Genomic DNA, 23,743 nt, shown 5'->3' with positions numbered 1-23,743 from the left:
AGATTAGTATTTTCCTAGATATTTTTTGTGAGGGGAAAATCAAAACGTCATGATCATCTTCACAGTATTTTTATTTTCACAAAAAAAATAAAAAAATTGAGCATTATAATGCATTAAATGATTTTCTATTGTGTATCGTTAAGTTTAATGAAAATATACATATTTACCCATTTATGTGGAAATTCTGGAAAAAATGTCCCATGGTATGATAAAATGCACAGACCAGGTGCAAAATATCACTGCTTAATATATATGCATAATCGATTACCACAAATAACATCTCACCTCTGCTGATCTACATTATAAGAATTTGTTATATATTTCTGAATAAAACCAAATATTGTAAGAGAATATTGACAAAATAATCAAACAAATACAACAGAAGCCAGTTGTTTACTAGAGCATCCTGTTATTGCACTTATATTTTAATTGTCAAAATGACAGTTGACACATTAATACACCATACATCTGAAACCAGACAGATGAAAACTTGCTACGATTATTTGTTCTAATGTAAGAATGAAGTTTGGGTAATAGTTGACAACAGTGTCATATAGCAGGATATGAGTCTTTGTTTTGCTGTACAGTTTTATTTGAGAGTTCAAATTCTCTTCTTTCTTCTTTCATTTTCATCAATTCGATGATTAATTTTCTATAAGGAAAATACATTAATACATTAATATAATGGTACCAGCTAGCTGAAAGTTTTCTTTTATTTAGTTTTCAAACCTTTTCAGTACAAATAATAAATGTGAAAACACTGAAAAGAATGTTTGTTGTAGGACAGGAGAAACTATAGAAATAATTTAAATCCTACCTTATCTTTCTTTGATTTAGAATCTTTGCTTCCATCAAGTTTTAGGAAGAAAATTGGAACAATGATGAGAGCGATCAGTGTGACGATTCCAAGCTTGATAATTGCTCCTCTTCTGTATCGTAGCACCCTCATAGCTCCTGTCGGTCGGGTAGCTCCTCTTCTGGGAATTAAAGGGATTAAGGAGCTAGAAAATATTCATCAATCAAAACGTACTTAAAAGCTTATTAATTGAGACTGTAGCTTGGGTATATTGTACAGGTCACAACTGCACATGTGGGAAAAAAAATCAATGAAAGGTTTGGCGACTAGAAATGTTCACTCAAAACAATTAATTACACTCGATCGTTACTTGTGAAATGTGAAGTCAGTGGATTTTAAAATGAAAAGGATTTGACACGTAACAATTGCGTGGCTGAAATGAATAAAAGCTGGAAGCCCGAGGATAAAATCGAACCTGTTGTCCGGCGAAGAGCTCTTTATCTGTCAACGTGGCCGAACTGATCAACTTAATCTGCAGATGGTCAAATTAACGCTGCATGCAAATATCCCAATTCTTATGCGTTTCATTAATTGCACGGGTATTAAACGATAAACACTGGTGTAAATGGCCCGTAGCGATCAACACACGTGTGCTAGAAACTCCGGCTTATTCCATTTTTGACAACTCTTCTTTTTATCGTCGCTGTCTGCTTACCGGAAGTTGACACTAAAATTACATTTTTTTCAATGAAGATTTAATGCAAGGGAAATAACTGTGTAAATTAACGTATTTATGCTAACAACCACGTCTATCATACGATGAGAAAGGAGATTTACAACAACTATCTTTTTCACTGTCTTTATTAACATTATTGTGCCCAAAATTGGAACCCTTTTAAAGAAAACTATAAATACTAATAAGATTTTTTTTAATAGCGTTTTAATTATTACACTATAATGAAAAAAATAGATGCCTGAATTTTAGCACGGACTTTATATAATTCCGTGCTTTGAGCTCTCATTTTATGCTTTTCTTGGACATCACCAGCACGTGTGGCTTCTACTAGATCTGTATTTAATCAACACCAGATCTTGCATGTACAGTGTATATAGATCGGAAAAATGATTTCAGACTTAATTTTGATCGTCCCGATATGTTCACCATTTTGAAAAGAATATTTTTGAGAACATCATTGGTGTTTATATCAATCATAAGTCCTCCAATCTAGCAACTTTCACCGTGTNTTCAGACATTTGTAACGTGCCCCTGTGGTTCACCATTTTGAAAAGAATATTTTTGAGAACATCATTGGTGTTTATATCAATCATAAGTCCTCCAATCTAGCAACTTTCACCGTGTTGGATGCTTACCTTTTCCCTTGCGTTCCTTATGTACAGTATTATACCTGTACGACTGACTGAACTAGAACAAACTCCTGGAAATAAAAATACGTTAGGAATATCACGGACTTAATCTAATTCCGTGGTAATATATTAGCCTTAACAGATTAAAAGCAATCAATACAAATATCGGCAAAGACAAGTCGCATTACGAAAACAAAATTTCACCTCCTCAACGTTCAACTTATCAAAATAGATCGAGGAACCGGTATTAAAACTTTATCGTGACCCTTTTATAATTATATTGACCAAAAACTAATATGAACTACAACGTACTCAAAATTTCCAAAACAGAGCTCCTTTTGCATTGTAGGTCTTTTCACACAAAACTGAGAATCATGAAGTGCTCATGAATTCATAAACCGTGACAGCTTCGATACTTGTTTTTAAAGATGTTTCGATACTTTTAAATCGTCATTTCGATATATATATACATTCAAGAGGCTAATCGGCAACTCTCCAACGAGACATTTTATCGTAAGGTCGATAGTGACCTGACGCACGTACACGCACAGCAGATTAATAATACCATCAATAGAATTTTAGAGAAGGGTGATATTGACAACGATACCGCGAAATTCCTGCGCCCCGAAAACCCTCAAGCAGGAAAGTTTTATCTTCTTCCTAAAATTCACAAACCTGGGAACCCTGGTAGACCCATCATTAACTCGATCAACCACCCGACGGAGAAAATTTCCCAGTTTGTGCACTTCCACCTCCGACCATTCGTGGAACATTTACCATCTTTTTTAAAAGACACCACAGACTATCTTAACAAAACACCTGCTAAGAACTTACCAGTAGGTACCTTGTTAGTTACGATGGACGTCGTTTCCCTCTACACTAACATACCGCATGACGGAGGCATTGCAGCCTGTCGCGAGGCATGGGAACGGCGCAGTACCAAACACCCATCGACTGATAGCCTGGTGGATTTATTCAGACTTGTCCTCACACTTAACAACTTTACATTCAATGAGGATAACTACTTACAAGTTAGCTGTACAGCCATGGGTACTAAGATGGCCCCCTCATATGCCAATGTTTTCATGAGACATCTTGAAGCCCAACTTTTAACATCTGCTCCAATTAAGCCATTTAGCTGGTTGAGATATATCGATGACGTTGAAATCAAATGGACATCGGGTCGGGACTCCCTTGACGAGTTTATTGAATACGCTAACGCGTTCCACGCCACCATCAAATTCACAGCGGATATCTCCACGGAGAGCAACACATTTTTGGACACCAGTTCCACTCTGATTGATGGATGGTAAGGTTGTCACCCTTCGCACACCACGAGAAGCATACCCTACTCCCAAGCTCTGCGCATCAGGCGTATTATTTCAGATGACATCGTCTTTGAACGCAGATGTTCAGAGTTAAAGTCCCATCTTCTCGAGGGGACTATTGGTTTTATATAATAGCTATATTTTTAATTATAGTATATCAGTTATATCTTCTTGTTATATGATGTATATGTACATGTAACTGTTCTGTTTCACTGTGTCTTGAAAAAGGAGCGGATCGCTCCGAATATATAAGGCGCGCCAAGGAGAGGGGTCCTTATGGCAAATCAAATTTCATGTTTTCATGCACAATAATAATTATGTATTTTTTGTAATAATAAAGCAGTTTCTGAAAATATATGGCATCATATATCATTATCTTATTATATGTAAAATTGACGTGAAATGTATATTATTTTTAAATGGCGTCGTGTACACACTGTACAATGTAACGTTAAATAATATGACGTTTGAACCCAATGTCGTCGCACATCAATGTGTCCATACGTTTCTATTGAGGCTTGGGCATACTGCGTTTAACTAAAATATTCGCATTGTGTAATTTTGTTTGCAACTTTTATTTTACAATCAATGCAGCCATAGCCGTTTAAATCAAATAATTATAGAATATACAATGTACTCATATATCTAGTCAACAATAATTAAACCAATACCTATATTTAAATTACATCTGGAGAGATCAAATACATTGTAAAGGTGCTTTCCTCTTGTTTTCGAGTAGATTATGTATAATCGTAATATACAACTACATTGTACACATAGTGATTGAACTCTAGAAATATTGTACCGCATTAAAATACAATAAGATCAATATGTTGAAAAACCAACAGAAAACCATCTCAATCCATGGCGCCAGTAATGGACGGAATTCTCCATATAATATATACAAGTTATAATTTAACATATTGGTTCAATAATGAAAATCATCTCGATCCAAGCCCTTAGCCTATAGCTACTTCGGTGTGAAATTTGTGTACAGCCGGTAAATAACACTTTTAAGTTAAAACACGTACATCTGTGTCCAGTGCTGACAGCAGGAGGCCCTTAAGACACACCTTTATACCTGTTTCAGGTTATGACATCAAATGGATGTCACGAATTTTTCATTTTAGCTCGCCAGAGGCTCGTTTCATAAATCTCATGAAATGCATTGAAACTCATCCTTGTAGATCTTCTCAACATAATACCACTTTCAATCCCCCCCCCCCCCCCCCCCCCCCCCTCCTCCCCAAGTTCACTTCCTATCTTTTTAGTTTTTAACTGTCGTTATGTATAATATGTTTTTATAATTATGTATAATGCATATTGTGCCTGTGTCTGTGTTGTATACTTAAACTATCACTGGGTTCCGTATGCTTTTCATACGATTTTTTGAGAATTCGTAAACATTTAATCAGAGACGTAGAACACTGTTATACGTCTCTGATTTAATTTACTTTAAATAATATCTACATCTACTAAGTCAAGCTTTCAGTTGCAATATATATCATACGTCTCTGGTAGCAATTTATAACTGAATTTTATTCCTCGGCGGAATCGTCTTTGCCGGTATACTTACGTATAATACCCGGTGGTTAGAGGGATCATATGTTGCCCAAAATAGATGCATTCGGTCTTGGGTGCTCCGATTTGTCCCTGTCTGTCATTATATACACAACTCAAAAATGGCTGCTGCCGTCTTGGTCGACCCACCACCTCTAAAGAAACATAAAAGACATGCCATCATCGACAATTTAATTGGAAGATTGGGAGACAATCTACCACTTGTTCAAAAAGCGATTAAGTCATTATCTGAGGGCAGCTTTAACGCATTATTCTTCCTGAAAATGATATCATGTAACGGCTGTACAGGCTTCGGAGTACGATTTTCTGATGCGTTCTGCGAGACAGAAACTCTCCAGGAAGAATTCTTCCCGTTTTATTCAGTTTTTACAAAAGGGACAGATATGTTATATAATTGTTTAAAACATCCAAGTCATGCTGATTCCCAGGACGATATATCGAGAATTTTACTTGCAAGACTTTTCACCTTCATAACGGATACCGGTAACCCAAGTCATTTCTGTTTTACCCGGGGGCAGAGCACTGCTAACTTTATCTTTATCTTGACGCAGATTGTAGCCATGGGCAGAACAGGCTTACAGTTAAAACACAGCACATCACATTATTGGCAGCTGTTTTATTAATCGAAACTACTGAAAAAAACACCTAAATGCACTTAAAGTGTAAACATGTTTTGCCAATGGCAATGTGCCTTTTCAACTTTAGTACAAAAGATTTACACTGAAGTCAAATAAGTGCAAAGAATATTTGAACTTGTGACAAGTTGTGTGAAATTCCTTTGTACTTCTGTGCAAAATACTTGTGCTTAAGTTTAAAGTGTTGAAAAAATTGCACATCATGACAAAAAACATGTTATTGTCGTTATCATTATCTAATACCCTTATTTTATTAATGATATATGTCAGAATTACAAACACCTTTGCACAGACGGACATGCTCAATCCTGACTGTATAATTGATTTGAACATTGCCAGGAATGATCCTGTGATAATTCTTTTAGCAGATGTTATTTTTTGGGTTGGTCAGAAATCAAAGATGGCCACCATGGCAGCCATCTTGACAAAACACATTTTCAACCTCTTCTATGTAGTCATTTTGAGACATGAATGTGCGATCATCCATGTTTGTAAATAAATTGTATTTCAACCTTATTCGTATTCTTCTTGTGAGATTAAGCAGAAACTATGTGAAATTGTAACTCAGGGATTGAGCTTGTAAAAGAACACATAGGAAGTAGACAAATTTCGAAATTTTGGATATAAAAAATAAATTGATTTTACAGCTGTCTGTAGAAGTTAGTGGAAAGTTGCTAAGAACAGGTCCAACAAAATGCTGCTATATTTATAGGAGTTGTATAACATATTGCACTATTGTTCCCACTACCACGTGCACTAATACAGATGAACTGACTACTCTAGAACTCAGGTATTTGTCTTAATTATAATTATGTTATAGAATTGTTTTTTGTTTGTTTTCAGCTTCTATGACTTTTATCAAAGATTTGGAGCGGAAAAGCTGTGGAACACTCAGCAATGAAACACAGATAACAATAGCTTTAGCAGAACATGTTTTTTCAAAATTAGCTTTGAGTAGCAGCTATTCAATTGATGAAACCTGTAGAAATCATGGAGAATTTACCCGTGGTGTATGTCAGTGTGGATGCAAATCTGATGTTAAGTACAGACTTGGAGATACCAGTGTAGGTATGTTATACAATTTTCTATTAAAAGATATGTTTTAATTATACCCCACACACCTACATGTACCTCCACCTATGTATGAAGGTCTGCCGTTATTGTAAGGCCAAAACGACTTACAATAATGTACCAGAAGGATTTTTAAGTTGTCAGATTGGAATGGGACAGGCATATATTGTTCTGCCCTGCGGTGCTCTTGTTATCAATTGTAAGTTGTAATTTGTCCACATAAGATGAGGTTATGGCCACTCACGGACCTTTTTGCAGTTCTTCACTCTGCAATATATATCTCATCTTCGATACTCCAGGGGTTACATTCAGTTGCGTTCTCTGCACTCCTGGAATATAACATAGCAAAAACTTAAGGCACACAGTTACGTAGCTATTTGGTAAAAAAAATCCTGACCATTCGCTAGGCTGATATACATATACCTGTCATTTGAAGATTACAGAGGAGCAACACCCGACTTCAAAGCCAGTCAATTTTACTGTTACGCGGTTGCGAGATTCTTTTAAGGTACATCAGATATCAAATATCAAACTGGTCTTCTTGTCTCAACTCTCATCCACAATGTGCCACACACTGAGCCATTGATTTTGCTATGACATATTCCAGGGGTGCAGAGAGCGTAAGTGAGTGTAATTCCTGGAGCATCAATTGCAAGGATGTATATATCTTAAATACCAATCTTTACAGCATTTGTTTTCCCCCCAAGTTCACTTTCAAACTTGAAAGTTTTACATATTTGATACTCAATTTTGCCTGTGTTTCCATTAGTTTCTACATTTTGTTTGCTTGTTTTTCCAGGTGAACCTGCTGTCTGGCATGGGTGTCTTGATATTATTCTTGGTCATGGCGAAGACTGTGTGCCGATACTGATCTCAGGAGACAAAGAAGTCCGCCATGGAGATAAGACATCTGTGGAAGTTATGTGCAAAAATCTTAACTACAATGAAATAAAACACCCGATGATCGCACAGGCAATAGTATTTTCATTTTTACAAAAAAAAAAGTATCCTGATTCAAAAAACTTATTTGTCCCTGCTATTGGAGTATCTGCAAAAGAAGTTATTTTCTTTTTATACGATTGCAAAGAAGATGTTCTAATGCAGAGTGTGAAAATGCCTTGGCGGTCTGGAAAAGGGGTGCGATACTCCACATTGATAGCCGTATGGCTTGTTGTGAATTACAAGTATCTTGGAAGTGGCTTAACAGGAAACCTAGAACATGCACCAAAATCCAATTTTTTCAGTTTAGCCGGAGAAGTTCTAAATGTTTACAAAAATGACTTGATTATGGGAAGTGTGAGAGGATCTTATGAAGAAGACACAGTTTATCCTGAAGAAATTCCAGAAGAAAAAATTGTTTGGCCAAATGGAAAACCAAATTTTGAATTTTGAAGGTACAGATCATCAAAAACTGTAATAATTGAACCATGACAGTGTCTTAAAGTATTCAAATTTTTGTTCATATTTTTACACATATTGCTCAAACTATAAATACAATGAAATGTCTGCGGGTACTTACCTTCATGGTTAGATGCTAATTAGATTTTTCGTGGTACAAACTATTGTGGATAGTAGATACCCTAAATTTAATAAAAACAACAGTAGTCGCGTATCTCAATAAAATTTGTTATATTAATTTTTATGGTTCCATAGCAATCAACCATGAAAACCGCAAAACTTTATATACACAATGAGCATTTTATGTTATACAAATTGTACAGTACTGAGTTTAACATTCATCATAATCTGTTCTATATTTACACAGTTATCATCCTGAACAGACAGACGAAGTTCGTCTTAATTAAGATGTGTTTGTTATAGTTGAGGCTAAACCAAAAGCAGGATTTGGTGCACTCAGGTTGTTATTTTGGGCACCTTGTTAGCTACCTTAGTTGTTTGCTTGCATCCGGCACATTGTTATACCTTTTTTCTCGCATCTAAAAATGCCTTTTTCTTTTTTTTTCAAGTGAACAATATAAAAAAAGGCCTCTGATTTTAGCTCACCTGGTATTAATGATTGAAATTTGACCAGATTTGACTGGAAGCATTCCTAGGTGGTAAGAATTTAAAGTTGTACAAATGGAGGGGCTGACCCTCAAGGGGACTGAAGGGTGGGGCCCAAAGGTTTAATTTGGCCATATTTCTTCAAGCAACAGCTGCTGTGGAGTTAAAAGATGGATATCAACCATTTATGGTTGGAAGCATACTCAGGTGGTGAGAATTTGAAATTATTCAAATGGAAGGGCTGACCCTCTGAGGGGCAGAGGGGCGGGGCAAAATAGGGGTAATTAGGCCATATTGCTTTATGGCCTCTTCTCTATAACTTCGAGATGGATATCAACCGTACTTGGTTTGAAGCATTTTCAGGTGTTGAGGATTTAAAATTGTTCAAATGGAGAGGCTGACCCATGAGGGGCAGAGGGGCAGTGCAAAATAGGGGTAATTAGGCCATATTGCTTTATGGCCTCTTCTCTATAACTTAGAGATGGATATCAACCGTACTTGGTTTGTAGCATTCTAAGGTGGTGAGGTTTCAAAATTGTACAAATGGAGGGGCTGACCACTGGGGGCTGAGGGTTGAGGCAAAAAAGGACCGACCTAGGATAATTCCTTGGTCTGGTCATGACTCCAACCTCGGAGTCTAAGTTCCTGGGTCATAACTTTGAAACAGTGGAGATCCCCACCCCATAACCATTTACACATATATCCATGCTGGGCTTCAAGAGGCAAATACAATTACAACATTAGAATTTGATCCTGGGATCTGACTACACCATTGTAGAGCAAAGAACACAATAAGGATATGAGGAATGACCCTGAGGTCTGGCCCCATCCATAGGGACTTAATTTCTTGGTCATAACATTTAAACGGTCAAGATCCCCACCAAGTAACGATATTACATTCGACAGGTATAAAGAGTCATGATATTGAAATAGACTCTGGGATCGCGCTCACTCCGTAGGGACCGTAATTTTGAAATGGTTGAGATCTCCAACCCATAGCTATATACATTTATATATACTATTGCTGGACATAAAGTTTCAGGTGAGCAAAACAGGCCCTCTTGGCATTTTGTTATTGTCCATTATAAGTTGGAGGGTTCAAAGTGACCGTTGAACAATCCCAGTTTTTCCTGGATCGGTCATAATGAATTGAAACCTAGTTTTTATGTGGGCATATAAAAACCATGTATAGAGAATATGAATTGTATTTTGTAATTAAACATCCAAGATGCTCAAACTGGTTGATTGAGATGTTATTTGTTAAAATAATTTTATACAGAAGATATTTTATCAACGTTTTTTGCAATCCAATCAGAAAGACTTGTCATGTTGAATATTAGTTACTATATATTGTTTAAAGGTGAGTGAACTTCATACAGGCAATACATTTGTATGTATCTAAATAGTTCAAAGAAAATAAATTTCGCAAAGGTACTTCACTTGAAACAAGCATCATCCCTTTATGCTTCGCAATGCAACAGATAGGAATACCAGAAAAATAAATGTAGTTACTGAGGACCAACTGAAGTGTTTGTTGAAATGTTCAGCTCAACATGTCATTTTGGTCTGATTATGTACATTGACCCTTCATAGCAGTATTCTGTATTAATGTACAGCTGTAGGGCCACCTTCAGCAAGCTAACATGTAAATGTTGTTATCATATATTGCAAATGGAAACGAATGTATATCAAAGTGAAAAGTTGGGGTTTACCTGATTTCTCATTATAAGTTCACCTAGTCCTAATGACTGGACCAGCAGATGGTTGAGTTAGAAGTTTCTTTGATGGAGCGGTGTCCGCTTGTTTCAATTTGGTAGACTCTTGTTTTGCATCTGGGACCCAACGGTGAATCCATACTTCATCACCAATTGTACCAGACACAGTGTAAATGGAATGTCTCTGGGTTTTCGTTGTAAATAGTCTTCAGCTCTCAACTGGACTCAAGTCTATGATGTTGATGATGTGCATTAAGGTTTTGAGGCACCCATCTTTCATAAACGTTTGACATCTCTAGATGGCCATTGATTATAGTGCAAACTATTTCATTAAAAATGTCGCACTCAAGAGCTATTTCGTATACCTTTATTCACCGACCATTCTTGATCATAGCCTCAACACGGGCAATCATTTTATTGGTAATTACCTCAACAGGATGACTAGACCGAAGGTCATCTTCAGATGAACGGTGGCCATGTTTAAATTAGCTGTCCATTTTGCTACTTTGAAATACTTAGGGATTATAAATTTCTTTCTCATTTACACCTTCTTTGGTAAGAAATTTGATGACAGCTCAAATTGTTGTGTGTGTATTAGCTGGCAGATGATCGAAACCTACATCACAAGTAAATATGCCTGCAGAATAAAATGTATACGTTCTATGAACCTATGGACTGTTCATTGTATTATTTGGCATGAAGAGATGACAACCATGCTACCAAGTTTCATTTCTCGTTCCAACCCCACCCCTGAGGACTTAACTTGGGAATGGTTGACGTCACCACCTTATGACCATACGTGTACTGTTGGGCATGGGGAAACAAATGCACGCAAGTTACGCAGACTAGCCTCGGGATCCAGCTTTGCCCTCGGCTGAAGATTTAGCTTATGGATTAAAACATGGACATTTTCAGATTCCCGCATCATAATTAGATATACAGACATGTACATGTTCAATAATTGGTTATGAAGAGACAAACAAATCGTGTTACTTGGATTAGCTGAAGGATTTGGGCCATACATTGAGAACTAGTCTCTGGGTCTAACATGCAAATAGTTGAGATCGCTACCCGGTGACCATATGCTTAATTAGACACTTGCTGGATATGAAGCAAGGAATACACTCATATTACAATGATGTGTTTCCAAGTTACTTCTGGCCCATGGGAATTATATCTTGAGTCATACTACATAATTCTTAACCGGTTTCCTTCGATAATACATACAAAAAACTTAAATATTCATGGCTTTGAAATAAAGAGGACATATATATGACGTTGAAGAACGCCGCTCTTAATGATTGCAGAAATATAATACACGAGTAATCTCGTGTTCCTCGTTATATTGACTTTGGACGTTTTTCCAAAACAGCTATCGACACCAGGAGATCATGGTCAGTTTATAACATGCAACACAAGAAAACTAACAAAGCCCAGGATAAACAGTATATAAAATAACGTATTTTATTAACAAAATTCATAACACAAACATCCCAACAAAACAAGCACATAAGCATTACACATACAGTGTCACGTCATCTAAAACTACGGACCAGATTACTTGTACTATTTCCCAGTTAAACTGGATGCATGAGGAACCCATTCAACTTGCGTAACCATTCAGCAAATGCAAATGCCATATATATATATGGCATATGAACGCATGTAATAGTACCAACACAACGATATACATTGGAATGACATAACGTCACAGGGTCTTGTATTATATTTTAACGTCACAATGGAAACATTATGTATTGCGCCAAGATGGCAGTATTTTAGCCTTCAAGAATGAGATGGAAAAGCAGGTTTTGATCTTGGGATAGAAGTTACCTTAAAATCACTTTATCTTAGCTCGCTAGGTGCTCGATAAAAAGAAAAGAAATATGCATGTTTCATTTTTATATGAAATGCATGGAAACTCGTGTCAAGTCCGATATGAACTACATGTACAAAACTATCTTATTTCAACAAATAAATTTGGTGCAGGAAGCGCACGTATAGACCGTACATGTTACATTAAACTACATCTGTTCTTATTAGAACTTCATGCAATAATGATGTGATTTGTTCCATTTTATAGAATTGAAGCACCAGTCAAAATAAAAAAAAACACGTCAATATCATTAGTCTTCAATACACATGAAAACAATTATTCTTCATAGAAGAATGTAACCCAGGTTCTTTGGCTTCCCGCCAAGTGTTCTCCTACCTTAAACGGAGAGGGTCAACGGCACCAGGTTGTGTAGTATGACGAGAAATAGTGATAAAGATAGTGCCGTCGATGGGGCTCCAGCACGATGCTTTACCGCTGAGGGAATTCCCTACAGCTGACGATTGTAAGGCAACCTAAGCAATGCACATCTTTTACGAATATGTATGTTCAGTAAGTAAACAAGAGTTAATTAATCTCTGGATCCTTACTACGTTTGACAGCCAGTATCAGTTGTTATTAAATCTATGTCCACTTAGTACTGTTGACAGTCGGTGCGAATGTTGTCAGATCTTTGTGCTCCCAGTACATTTGACAAACAGTGTCAATATTGTTAGCTATGCGGACTATCAGTGTAGATGACATCCATCCTTAATTGTTTTAAGATCTTTGGCGTTTTGTTAGCCATCAGGAGAGTTGACAGCCATTGTCAGTTTTCCTCTTTGCATAGACATATTCCCCTTCACATATCGACGATGCGTTTTGGATAATCTTGTCTAAGGCCATGGTAACGGCAGACATGATGGCACGGTCAATGCCATATCCTGTCAGGGAACTTATCTCCATCAACGGTACGTTCAGTCTGTCGGCATATTTCTGCAAACATAATCACAACAAACACTCATCTCAGAAGTTTTTTCGTTCTTGTTACTACGTCACCTGTTGCAATAGGGCTATTATCTTTATTTATGCAACATTAAAATGTTAAATCGCACAGGGATGATCAGTGCTAAATTAAGACAAGTACGTTTTTATCAGATATGTTCTTTCAAACCCAAGAAAAATTGTTTTCAGATTTAAATTTGTTTCGGTTTTCAGGTAAGCGTGATACCTTAGCCGTGACGTAATCAACCTGTCGACCCGGAAGGTCACACTTGGTTCCAACGATCATCACCACTAGGTCACTCGTTCCATTTTGCTCTATGTTCTTCAGCCAAATGCTTGCGATGTTTTCAAAGCTTTTCTGCAAAACATGTTTTAACTTAATTATTATCAGGAAGAGTTATACTTTTCTCTATACATGTAAATAGCATCTGCTATTCTCCTTTTAAAACAGTTCCCCTAATTTGTTCTTTACATACCATGTTTGTGACGTCATACACGATGATAACGCCGTGACAGTGCCGGTACTCTGACCTACTAGGGCCCCTGTACCGTTCGCCTCCGGAGGTGTCCCACTGAAATATAAATACAGTTTCCAACTTTATCGTGACTAGAAAAGCATAATCATACTCGCATTGTTACGTCACACCGAAATCACATATTAAACAATTTACAAAAGCAATTCAAGAAAATCAATTTGGATGTGGGCTTATCTTTCTATGCGTACGATTGTATGGCAATTTAATGTACTGAAACCTTTTCAGATAGTCAATACTAACGCATACAAATTGTAGTAAATATTAAAATAAAATATCCATTTATTAAGTAAAATATAAATATTTTTACTATACCAGTCTTAACTTGATGTCAGAACGGTCAAGACATACGTNGTACTCGCATTGTTACGTCACACCGAAATCACATATCAAACAATTTACAAAAGCAATTCAAGAAAATCAATTTGGATGTGGGCTAATCTTTCTATGCGTACGATTGTATGGCAATTTAATGTACTGAAACCTTTTCAGATAGTTTTGTCAATACTAACGCATACAAATTGTAGTAAATATTGAAATAAAATATCCATTTATTAAGTAAAATATAAATAATTGTACTATACCAGTCTTAACTTGATGTCAGAACGGTCAAGACATACGTTCTTCACATACTGTAACACAAGGAAAAATAATCATTATAAATGCAAAACATTGTATAGGGATTACAAAACTACTCAAATTACCCCATATATTTTCTATGTTGTTCAGCTGAACGTCTAAAGCACGAGTTTAAAAAAAACAATTATTAAATGTGTAATATGAGCTGATACGCCGATACATAGATAATCAAGGTAAAAGATGTATTTCGATGTATTGTCTAACACAATTTGAATAAAACAAAGTTTAAACCAGGGTAAAGTAATAATTACACATGAAACACATTGTATAGGAATAACAAAAGAACACTAATAGCCCAATCTAGTTTCTACGTTGTTCAGCTGAACGTCTAAAGCAAAATACTCACAAAACTGCAGCCAATCGTATAACACAAACTGTCGTCAAATGTTCCATCCTAAAACACAGATACAATTTGTTTGTCTTTGTCTTGGGCACAACCATTGGTATAAGCGAGAAACTTAGATATGAGAGTATTATATACACGAGGGTATGGAATTCATGTGAACAATACTCAAGTAAAACCTCGTTCAAAATATGTCGTTCATACTGCAATTAACATTTTAATGCCGCCTGTTAACATTCCGTTTTTCCCTAAGTTGACTTCATTAATCGACAACATTTCCTTTGTTCTCTCTTATTCATTTGTTCTAGATGTTCCGCAAAATTAAGTAAAACTTTGTACGGCACGTAGATTTTTTATGTTAAAGAGACTCCTTCAGATTCGGGGAAAGTTTAGGACTTTTGTATCTAACTGTATGCTATCGTATAATAGGAATATTATGGGATTCTCTGCAGAATAAAGGTTTCTATTTTGTCTTTTTAGGCGACAATGGCGATAATGAAACTGGTCTGCTGCCCCATTGCAACCCTTTGGATTCACATATTGTTTTTGTTCATTTCCCTCTTATTTCTTTTCGGCTGTGTTTTTCAAGGTTCCCGTCTTCACAAGACCCTGGCTGGTGCAAGGTCGGTAAACCCATACAAACAGTCAGATTTTTGTAGGTATTTTTTGAAATTTTCCAAATCATCCGCCAAAATACAATATTCGTCTTAACTGTTCCTGTCCTCATTGATTGTTCATGGGGAAAAGCTGTTCTTGAATGTATTAACATTTGATGTTATAAGTTTAAATGTCGTTGAGTGTTTTTATCTTTTAGGAGGATTGCTACTAGGCCATTGACTACTTTGTACATCATAATAAGTCAATGCTCGCGTCGTCTTTCTGCCAGAGGAGTGAGGTTGAGTTTCTCCATCATGGTATTCACACTAGATTTTCGTCCATAATCATTACAGATACATCTGGTAGCGCGCCGTTGCATAGCCTCCAACCTATCGATATCCTTCGAGAGAACTGGATCCCACAGTGTGTCACTGTATTCGAGTTTATGAGCAGATTTTTTGAAGAGTCTCAGGGCAGTATTTCAGGTTCCATCGAATGAATCCCAGGGCTGAATTTGCTTTTTGTTAAATAACATCGACTAGAATTAACGATTGACCCGCGTCTATATATACACATGTATCCTATTATAAAACAACGCTAGACAAGTAAAGAAGGAGAAATAATGCTTTCTAATAATTATCAAACGTTTACCACAAATCGTCGAATGATGCTTGACTTTCCAGCGTTGTATTCCCCGATGAGCATCAGGTCCACAATAACTCGTCCTTGTCTGGAAATGATTTGTAAATAGTTAAGGTACATATGGTTCATAAAGCACAACATCTTTTTGTTTCTATATACAATAGTTAATGTCTGACGAGAATGAAATTAATCCTGCAGAGAATATATACAATTCATGCAGCTATTCTTTTGAATAGTCGTGTATGGTTGTCTAATAATTATTAAAACTAAAACACTTAACATTGTTTCCATCATAAGCATAGAGTAAATTAGGAAGCATGTTCAACTCTCTTTTGGACGCATTGTCTAGTGTTGGTACAAAAAATCTACATAATATCCATGTACTTTTATTTCCGTGGCTCGTCATTACAACTCTTCTTATTAAAGACAACTTTAAAACGTGTTGCCAGCTACCTGTCCGCCACCATCCGTTGTCTTGCTGAAATGTCTCAATCAATGCATCAAACGTCATTATGTTTAATAAATGTTTCATAAAGTGTCTACAAGTCAGTCCTACCTTATAAACCGTAGATTATATATTACTGTTATTAAACTAGGAGACGATTTTAAAGATGGCATACTGCGAAACCCACTATGTAGCATCCTAGCTCTATAAAATATGTACATCAATGTAAACACAAGACAGTTAATACGCCTATATGCATATACCCCTCCCAAAGTGGTAGAAAGAAGATTCATATGCAGTTAAAGGTAAAAATCAACCCACGTAGATATAGATTAGATTAGGTTATGAAACATTAACAAACAGGAAGGTTAGTATTCACCCACATAGACAGTACTTGTGCACGGATCAATATTTGAAGAGGAAGAGCAATGTTAGGACGCTTACGGATATATATGAGTTGAAATATAATTAAATCTTTGGTTCATTGAATCTTTGATTTAACTGGTAATATCTCTAGTAATACTTAATATTTTTTGTTATGAAACCATTCTAGAAAGAAGAAAAAAAATGATGTGCATTAAAAATATATCAATTATATCTAAGAAATCTTTGTAAAAAATGGCCGGAATTGCCATGCTATTTGACAAGAATTGTTATATCTTGATACGAGTCATTCATTCATGATCTTTTCAGGGCCCGTTTTCATGAAACTGTTCTCATGCTTTAGAACGATTTCTGTGCTCAAGCAGACTTTCTCGTACATCCAAATCGGTACACCATGACACAATGATTCCCACGTCCCTTTGGTTCATTGAACGTACATCGTGTGGTGTGATTATTGTTCATCGTGTATGGTACTCGGGGACCACCGTAGTAAAAGATTATATATAGCGGGTTTAAACACCGGAAATATACGAGGGAATGTGAATGTAAACAGGATACACATATACAATATGTGTTAGCTAGCTGACGTAACTATACTTGTACAGTATATGATGCAGATAGTGACAATCAACCAGCCAAGCAGGCGTAACAGTACCAGAAAGAACAAGATGTAGACCACCTAATAATGGCTAACCAAGAATGGACAACGTTCCCACGTGTCTCTCTCTCTCTATATATATATACGGAGACTACTGTGTGTTTCAGTGTGGCTTTAGACTGTCTCGGAGATCGTGTGTCCTGTCATTAGTACGGTTACAGAGTGAGTGCGTCTCACTATTAGTAACAGGACAGAGATTGCATATATTGTTCTTTGTTAATAGAGAGTTGAGAAAGAGTTTGTCTCATCATACTAAATAAATGAACATAAACTTCGGTTCTTCATTTATTACGAGAAAGAAATTTCGTGTTTCTTAATTAATAACCGAACAGAGATATACACCGCATGCCTATTACAATAAGATTAACAACGGTACAGATAACGTGTACGTCTCATTATAAAAAGAAACAGCTGTCTACCGTAGTGTGGTACTCTTGAAGATCATATGACCGCATTCTAGACAGTAAAGTAGAAATGTACGTGGGCTGGGTGTTTGCATGTTACAAATGTATCTTTCTATACTTATATACTGCGCCAGCAAATAACACAGACCACGAGTGTAAACACGATGCAACTTNTATTAAATGAACATAAACTTTGGTTCTTCATTTATTACGAGAAAGAAATTTCGTGTTTCATAATTAATAACCGAACAGAGATATACACTGCATGCCTATTACAATATGATTTACAACGGTACAGATAACTTGTACGTCTCATTATAAAAAGAAACAGCTGTCTGCCGTAGTGTGGTACTCTTGAAGATCATATGACCGCATTCTAGACAGTAAAGTAGAAATGTACGTGGGCTGAGTGTTTGCATGTTACAAATGTATCTTTCTATACTCATATACTGAGTGTAGGTTTCCATGTGTATGGATACAATATATGTATGTAAGTAACGAACTTTTGTGTAATAGTGTACACCACATAGGCTATAACTACATAATATAGACATGGTTGGCGGAGCTACACTGTAGCTGTCATGTATATGTGTGTTATTATGTCACGTTATACTTATAAACGAGATTGATCATCAATGATGATAAATATTCCCAGCTGTTACTGCATATATATATATATATATATATGTTAATGGGTTGTTGCCGTTTGGACTNGAGTGTAGGTTTCCATGTGTATGGGTACAATATATGTATGTAAGTAACGAAATGTTGTGTAATAGTGTACACCACATAGGCTATACGTACATAATATAGACATGGTTGGCGGAGCTACACTGTAGCTGTCATGTATATGTGTGTTATTATGTCACGTTGTACTTATAAACGAGATTGATCATCAATGATGATATATATTCCCAGCTGTTACTGCATATATACATATATATATGTTAATTGGCTGTTGCCGTTTGGACTCGCACATACTAATTACACATCGGTTTTAAGTCCTCGTAATAGGCATTTCGTCTTTATTTTCATTCTTCGTGGACAATATTTGAAAATTAAATTAAATTAAATAATCAAAATTTAAACGAATGAAATTTGAAAAATAGCTACATTGTAATTTATAACAATGGCATCAAATCGAGAAAATTCATCCGAACTGACTAGTAGACGAAAGTGTTCACAGGTAAACAGATACGTACGTGTAGGCTGGTGATGATCTTACCTGAAGTGGACGGTCTTGTACGGTTGGTGGGGACGTACTTCCCCATTATTTCCATTCATTCCCCCCCGAGATATTCGGAGGTATCCATGTTAGACATTGACTCAGGATGAGGTGGAACCGGGGAAAGTATACAGGTACTAAAGCCAGTCTCGTCTGCTTCCAGTCGTTGTATATATTATCAGCCTTTCCTGTGTTATCAAGTTCCACATATGTGTATGAGATATGGGGGCGTGACCTTGGTGTTACAATAGGCTAGGCTTTTTATAAAGCTTCCGGTCACGCGAGCTATATATGGAAGGCCGATCATGTAGACGCATACACCGGGAATTCCCAGCTGTTACGTTTGCATGTGTGTATATATACTTTTTAGTGCATTTGTATAACGCCCTATATAATAAATGATAAGTCAATTTAAATCTTGTTACTAGGTCATCTGCATACATTATATAACATTTTGTCAGAAAACATTATTTATATACACAAGAATATGACATATGATTGCGTCACTATATACATCATGCGTCACTACTATATTTACATAGACAGTATCAGAAACTGCATGCATAATTTTGTCAGCGTGGGATCGTCTATGAGAAAAAGCCGGTAAAACGGAATCAAAGTGGTTTATAATGTATCACTATATATAAGAATGAATTAAACGAATCAATATTAAGTTAAGCTGGTCGTCTCTACAAGGGTACCAATCAAACTCATACTCAGTATTGCATGTTGTACAAAGTAAGTCAATGCAACGTACAATACTTTCTCTACTGTCTTATATCACGATAAGAATGCAGACACCGTTTCCTGAATTATATCATTCGATAATTCGATAAAATTATATCACTTTTACTTAAAGATGTTATATTATTATTTATCTAAAACAACATGAAATAAATAGTAACAATTATGTTTATTTCATATCATTAACATCAAGCTGAATCATTACAAGTTGACTGACATAAAAGAATATACAAATAATACATTTCATTTTTCCAAGTACAGCAATAAATTAAAATAATGTTATTGATAGAAATGACAGTTGTATCAGCAGCCCAGAGTACATATCATTGGAAAACTGTATAACACGCTGTCGAAGTACTGGGTATATCGGTTAATATTTCTAAAATAGTTTATGTATGCGGAAATCGTAAGTTAATAAGATATGAATGATATTGTACATATTTAAACATACAGTTAAAGTGAAGACAACAGACTTTAAAATCAAACACGATTAGATACATTTACATAACCTTGAAATCACATAAGCGAATTATAAATGAAATTCATTGCATATTAATCATGAGAAAAATGAAAAGAATGTTAACGTGTTTCATCCCTTCTGTAGTTTGAGCATCAAAGCAAGTAGCACTGAAAAAGTGTAAAACATAATATTTTGGTTGGTGTAAGTATTGCTTAAAATAAAACTCTTTATTTCACTTGCTTACAAGATTTTCCAAAGTTTCTTTCCCATGAAAATAACTGTTCATATGTGCTTCGAAATATTTTATTGATTCATTTGCTAAGTACTACATGTGTATTTCAAACTTTCAACGAGTATGATATTCGTTTGGAACCAAATATATTGTAATATACTCTCTTTCTTTTTTTCAACTTTATATTATTGTCAATATATGGCAGTAATACAAATAATATATTTAAAACCTTAAATATTTATTTGATTTCCCCAGTCGAACTGGTTACACAACATGGACTGATATGTCTTATAAAATATATTATCTTAACAAAATAAAGCGATGAAAACTTAAACAAGCAGTGCACGTGCATAATTAAACTATATTCTTTTTGCAATGATAATGGACTCGTTCTAGTTTTTACGGACACCTATAACAAATGAAATATCACCAATTATCTTGAATACACTTTAAATGATAGAATGTAAAATACAATAGTATTGGAAGTTGTAAAACATACAGTTTACATCTAAATGGCATTAATTGCCAGATGTGATCGTCAGTACAAATGACAGCAAGTGGTAGATGCTGTATACAGTTAGTACAGTAACTATCAATGACGATTGTTCTTAGATCTGTGGTCTGTGAGTGATATTACAGCAAGTGTTATTTGTTGTTAGATGCATGTGCTTCACAAACACTTTGCATACGGTGTCCGTTGTTAACAAATCTATAAACACTCAGTACACTTGACAGAAAAAGTCAGTTTGCTGTTTGACCTGTTAGAAGAATCTACAGCCAGTTTTAGATGTTTTATCTGCTAACAGTCGATACAATTGACAACAAGAGTCCGGTTTTGTTAGATCTGTTGACAGTCAACACAGTTGACAGCTCGTGTCCGTATTTGTTTCATATATGTGAATAGTCAGAAGAGTTGACAGCCAACGGGACAAAATCCCGTTCACATATTGACGACGCATTCTGAATATTCTTGTCCAAAGCCATGGCTACACCGGACATGACGGCACGGTTAATGACATAACCAGTCAAGGAACTTGTCTTCATCAACGGTACGTGCAGGCTATCTGCATATCTCTGTAATCAACATAATAATTGCTAATACATTTTAGAAAAACAAGTATATTTGCTATGTATCGTATTAACTTTCAACGTTTTGTTCTTTATTTGTACATGTAAACATATGACACTTTATTAACTGGATTGAATTATCATCAATTTATCAACTAGCATCTATATTTATGTCGAAACACCAAGTATGTTAGTGTAAACTATGTTTATTCGACTGCTGTTTAGTAATTAACGTATGACAGTAGTATACATTTAATATTGCTTATCTCTTAAATATAACTGTATACATGTCATATGGGAACTATGCAATTGTCATTATCTATCGTTGATTGATATATGATGATAGCTATGATATCCACTGAAAAAATCAGCAACGTATGTCGGTCGACAGGTATCATGAACCGGAATGAGCGGACACGTAAATTCCCTAATTGTTAATCACTTCTAGGATTTCAGTGTTCGCTACATCAAAGATGCGGTGGTTTTCATATACCTTAGCCGTGACGTAATCGACCTGTCAATTCGGGAGATCATACTTAGTTTCCAGGATGGCAACTTCGAGCTCAGTCGATCCATACTGTTTGATACATATATTGGATCAGCCAAATCTTGTCGATGTTTTCAATACTGGACTGCAATACAAATTATACATAAATTGTTAATTTTATGAATACTAGATACATTGGCATATAAATCACTTCTGCAATTCTTTCTCAATGATTCTCATAGATAAATACGTTATTCTTGTATTTAATACGACAATCCCTTAATATTTTTTTTTCGTTTTTCTATTTCAGCAGCATCCAATTGTCTAGTATTCGACCCTTATAAATAATGTAGGACTGAATTTGTGATGTCAATGTCAGAAGTTTCATGTGACATACTTACCAAGTTCACTACGTCACACACGATAATGACACTGTGACACTGCCGGTAGCAGGACTTATATGGTCCGTATCGATTGCCTTTGTCAGTGTCCAACTGAAATTAAATACGGTCTGCAACATTATGTCAACAAGGAAAATGACATTATTAACAGATATTTTGATATTTTTATATAATTTTTCAAACAAACCATTTTTATTTTTAGATGGGCATTTTCTTTAATTGGGTACACAATAGCTACCATGTCATGATCGAAGAGTTATGAATTAATTTGAATTACATTTATCTACCGATGTTTTCGCTTGTTTTGAATATGCTAATATTAACTTAAGTTAGGGATTTTTATTTGCTACTTTTACATTTTATTTTTTATTTTATTTTATTTCGCTATGTTTAATTCAGACAAGAGAAACCAAGGTACATATATATTGTAGCCGTGTTGTTCTTTCGAGAATTCAAATTTTTGCGAATATACTGTTCCAAATCAAAATGTTGACAATTTCCATGGATGTACATATACGTAACAGACAGATTTATCTTCATTTAGACTGTAAGAAATGTATGACAAACTATACCATTCTTACGCTGATTCCTGAACAGTCAACCCATACATTTTCGAAAAATGAAGATAAAACGAACATTATATATTCATTTCCTTGCAAGAGGAATTTAAGTGTAGATTGAAACCTGATCTTTTCCAAAAGTCTCTTGAATGTTTATGGTGTTTTCGTGTATGCACTCCTTCAATAAACAACATGTACACATCAAAACAAGATTGTTTTCCATCAGTGCAGATGTAATATATATACCCAATTTGATAGTTTTATTGCAACATCAGTAGCATACAGAAGATATACAATTCGTGTCCAAAAATAATCACCAATCTGCAGCTTATCCATTGTGAAGGTGATATATGATTTTAATAATCGTTACGAAAATTATTTGAAACAATTACAATGTTTATTTTCACGCATCGATTTACTAGTATCAAAATTGTATATCAAGGTGTAAATGCATTTTTGAACAAGAAATCAAACACTTGTGGTTTGATACATGTAATGGTGGTCTTGAATAAATAAATGTAGTTACGTATCGTAAAATGGTCATATTTTTCTCAGTATTTGGGATAACATGATTATTATTATTATTTTCGTAAAATATAACCACTTAC

At 35.4% G+C, this 23,743-nt stretch overlaps 3 protein-coding genes across 6 annotated transcripts in view; 1 reads left to right on the top strand and 2 right to left on the bottom strand.

Moving 5' to 3' along the window:
• Positions 1-1,511, bottom strand: part of LOC110449325 (N-acetylgalactosaminyltransferase 7-like) — a 32,679-nt gene extending 31,168 nt beyond the window's left edge. For 2 of the 4 annotated variants that reach the window (XM_021496105.1, XM_021496108.1), the window contains exons 1-2: positions 1,272-1,511; positions 818-1,001 (exon numbers count right to left, since the gene is read on the bottom strand). In XM_021496105.1, coding sequence (XP_021351780.1) covers positions 818-949 — 132 coding nt within the window. In that variant the 5' untranslated portion in view covers positions 950-1,001; positions 1,272-1,511. The remainder of the gene's footprint in view (positions 1-817; positions 1,002-1,271) is intronic. The other 2 variants (XM_021496106.1, XM_021496107.1) reach the window with 2 other exon arrangements.
• A 3,650-nt stretch (positions 1,512-5,161) lies between these two features.
• LOC110449324 lies at positions 5,162-8,793 on the top strand. Its single transcript, XM_021496104.1, has 3 exons — positions 5,162-5,553; positions 6,549-6,773; positions 7,576-8,793. The coding sequence occupies exons 1-3, from the start codon at positions 5,172-5,174 to the stop codon at positions 8,166-8,168; spliced, it is 1,200 nt and encodes a 399-aa protein (XP_021351779.1). The 5' UTR covers positions 5,162-5,171; the 3' UTR covers positions 8,169-8,793.
• Positions 8,794-11,936: 3,143 nt separating this feature from the next.
• Positions 11,937-19,474, bottom strand: LOC110449323 (ras-related protein RabA-like). Its single transcript, XM_021496103.1, has 7 exons — positions 19,184-19,474; positions 16,077-16,155; positions 14,832-14,879; positions 14,431-14,478; positions 13,790-13,885; positions 13,540-13,671; positions 11,937-13,304 (listed from the first exon to the last, which is right to left on the bottom strand). The coding sequence occupies exons 1-7, from the start codon at positions 19,240-19,242 to the stop codon at positions 13,116-13,118; spliced, it is 651 nt and encodes a 216-aa protein (XP_021351778.1). The 5' UTR covers positions 19,243-19,474; the 3' UTR covers positions 11,937-13,115.
• Between the last annotated feature and the right edge of the window lie 4,269 nt (positions 19,475-23,743).

This window comes from Mizuhopecten yessoensis, unplaced genomic scaffold (assembly GCF_002113885.1).
Source record: "Mizuhopecten yessoensis strain PY_sf001 unplaced genomic scaffold, ASM211388v2 scaffold4563, whole genome shotgun sequence".
Classification (NCBI taxonomy): domain Eukaryota; kingdom Metazoa; phylum Mollusca; class Bivalvia; order Pectinida; family Pectinidae; genus Mizuhopecten; species Mizuhopecten yessoensis.
This window is presented reverse-complemented; position numbering and strand designations above follow the sequence as displayed.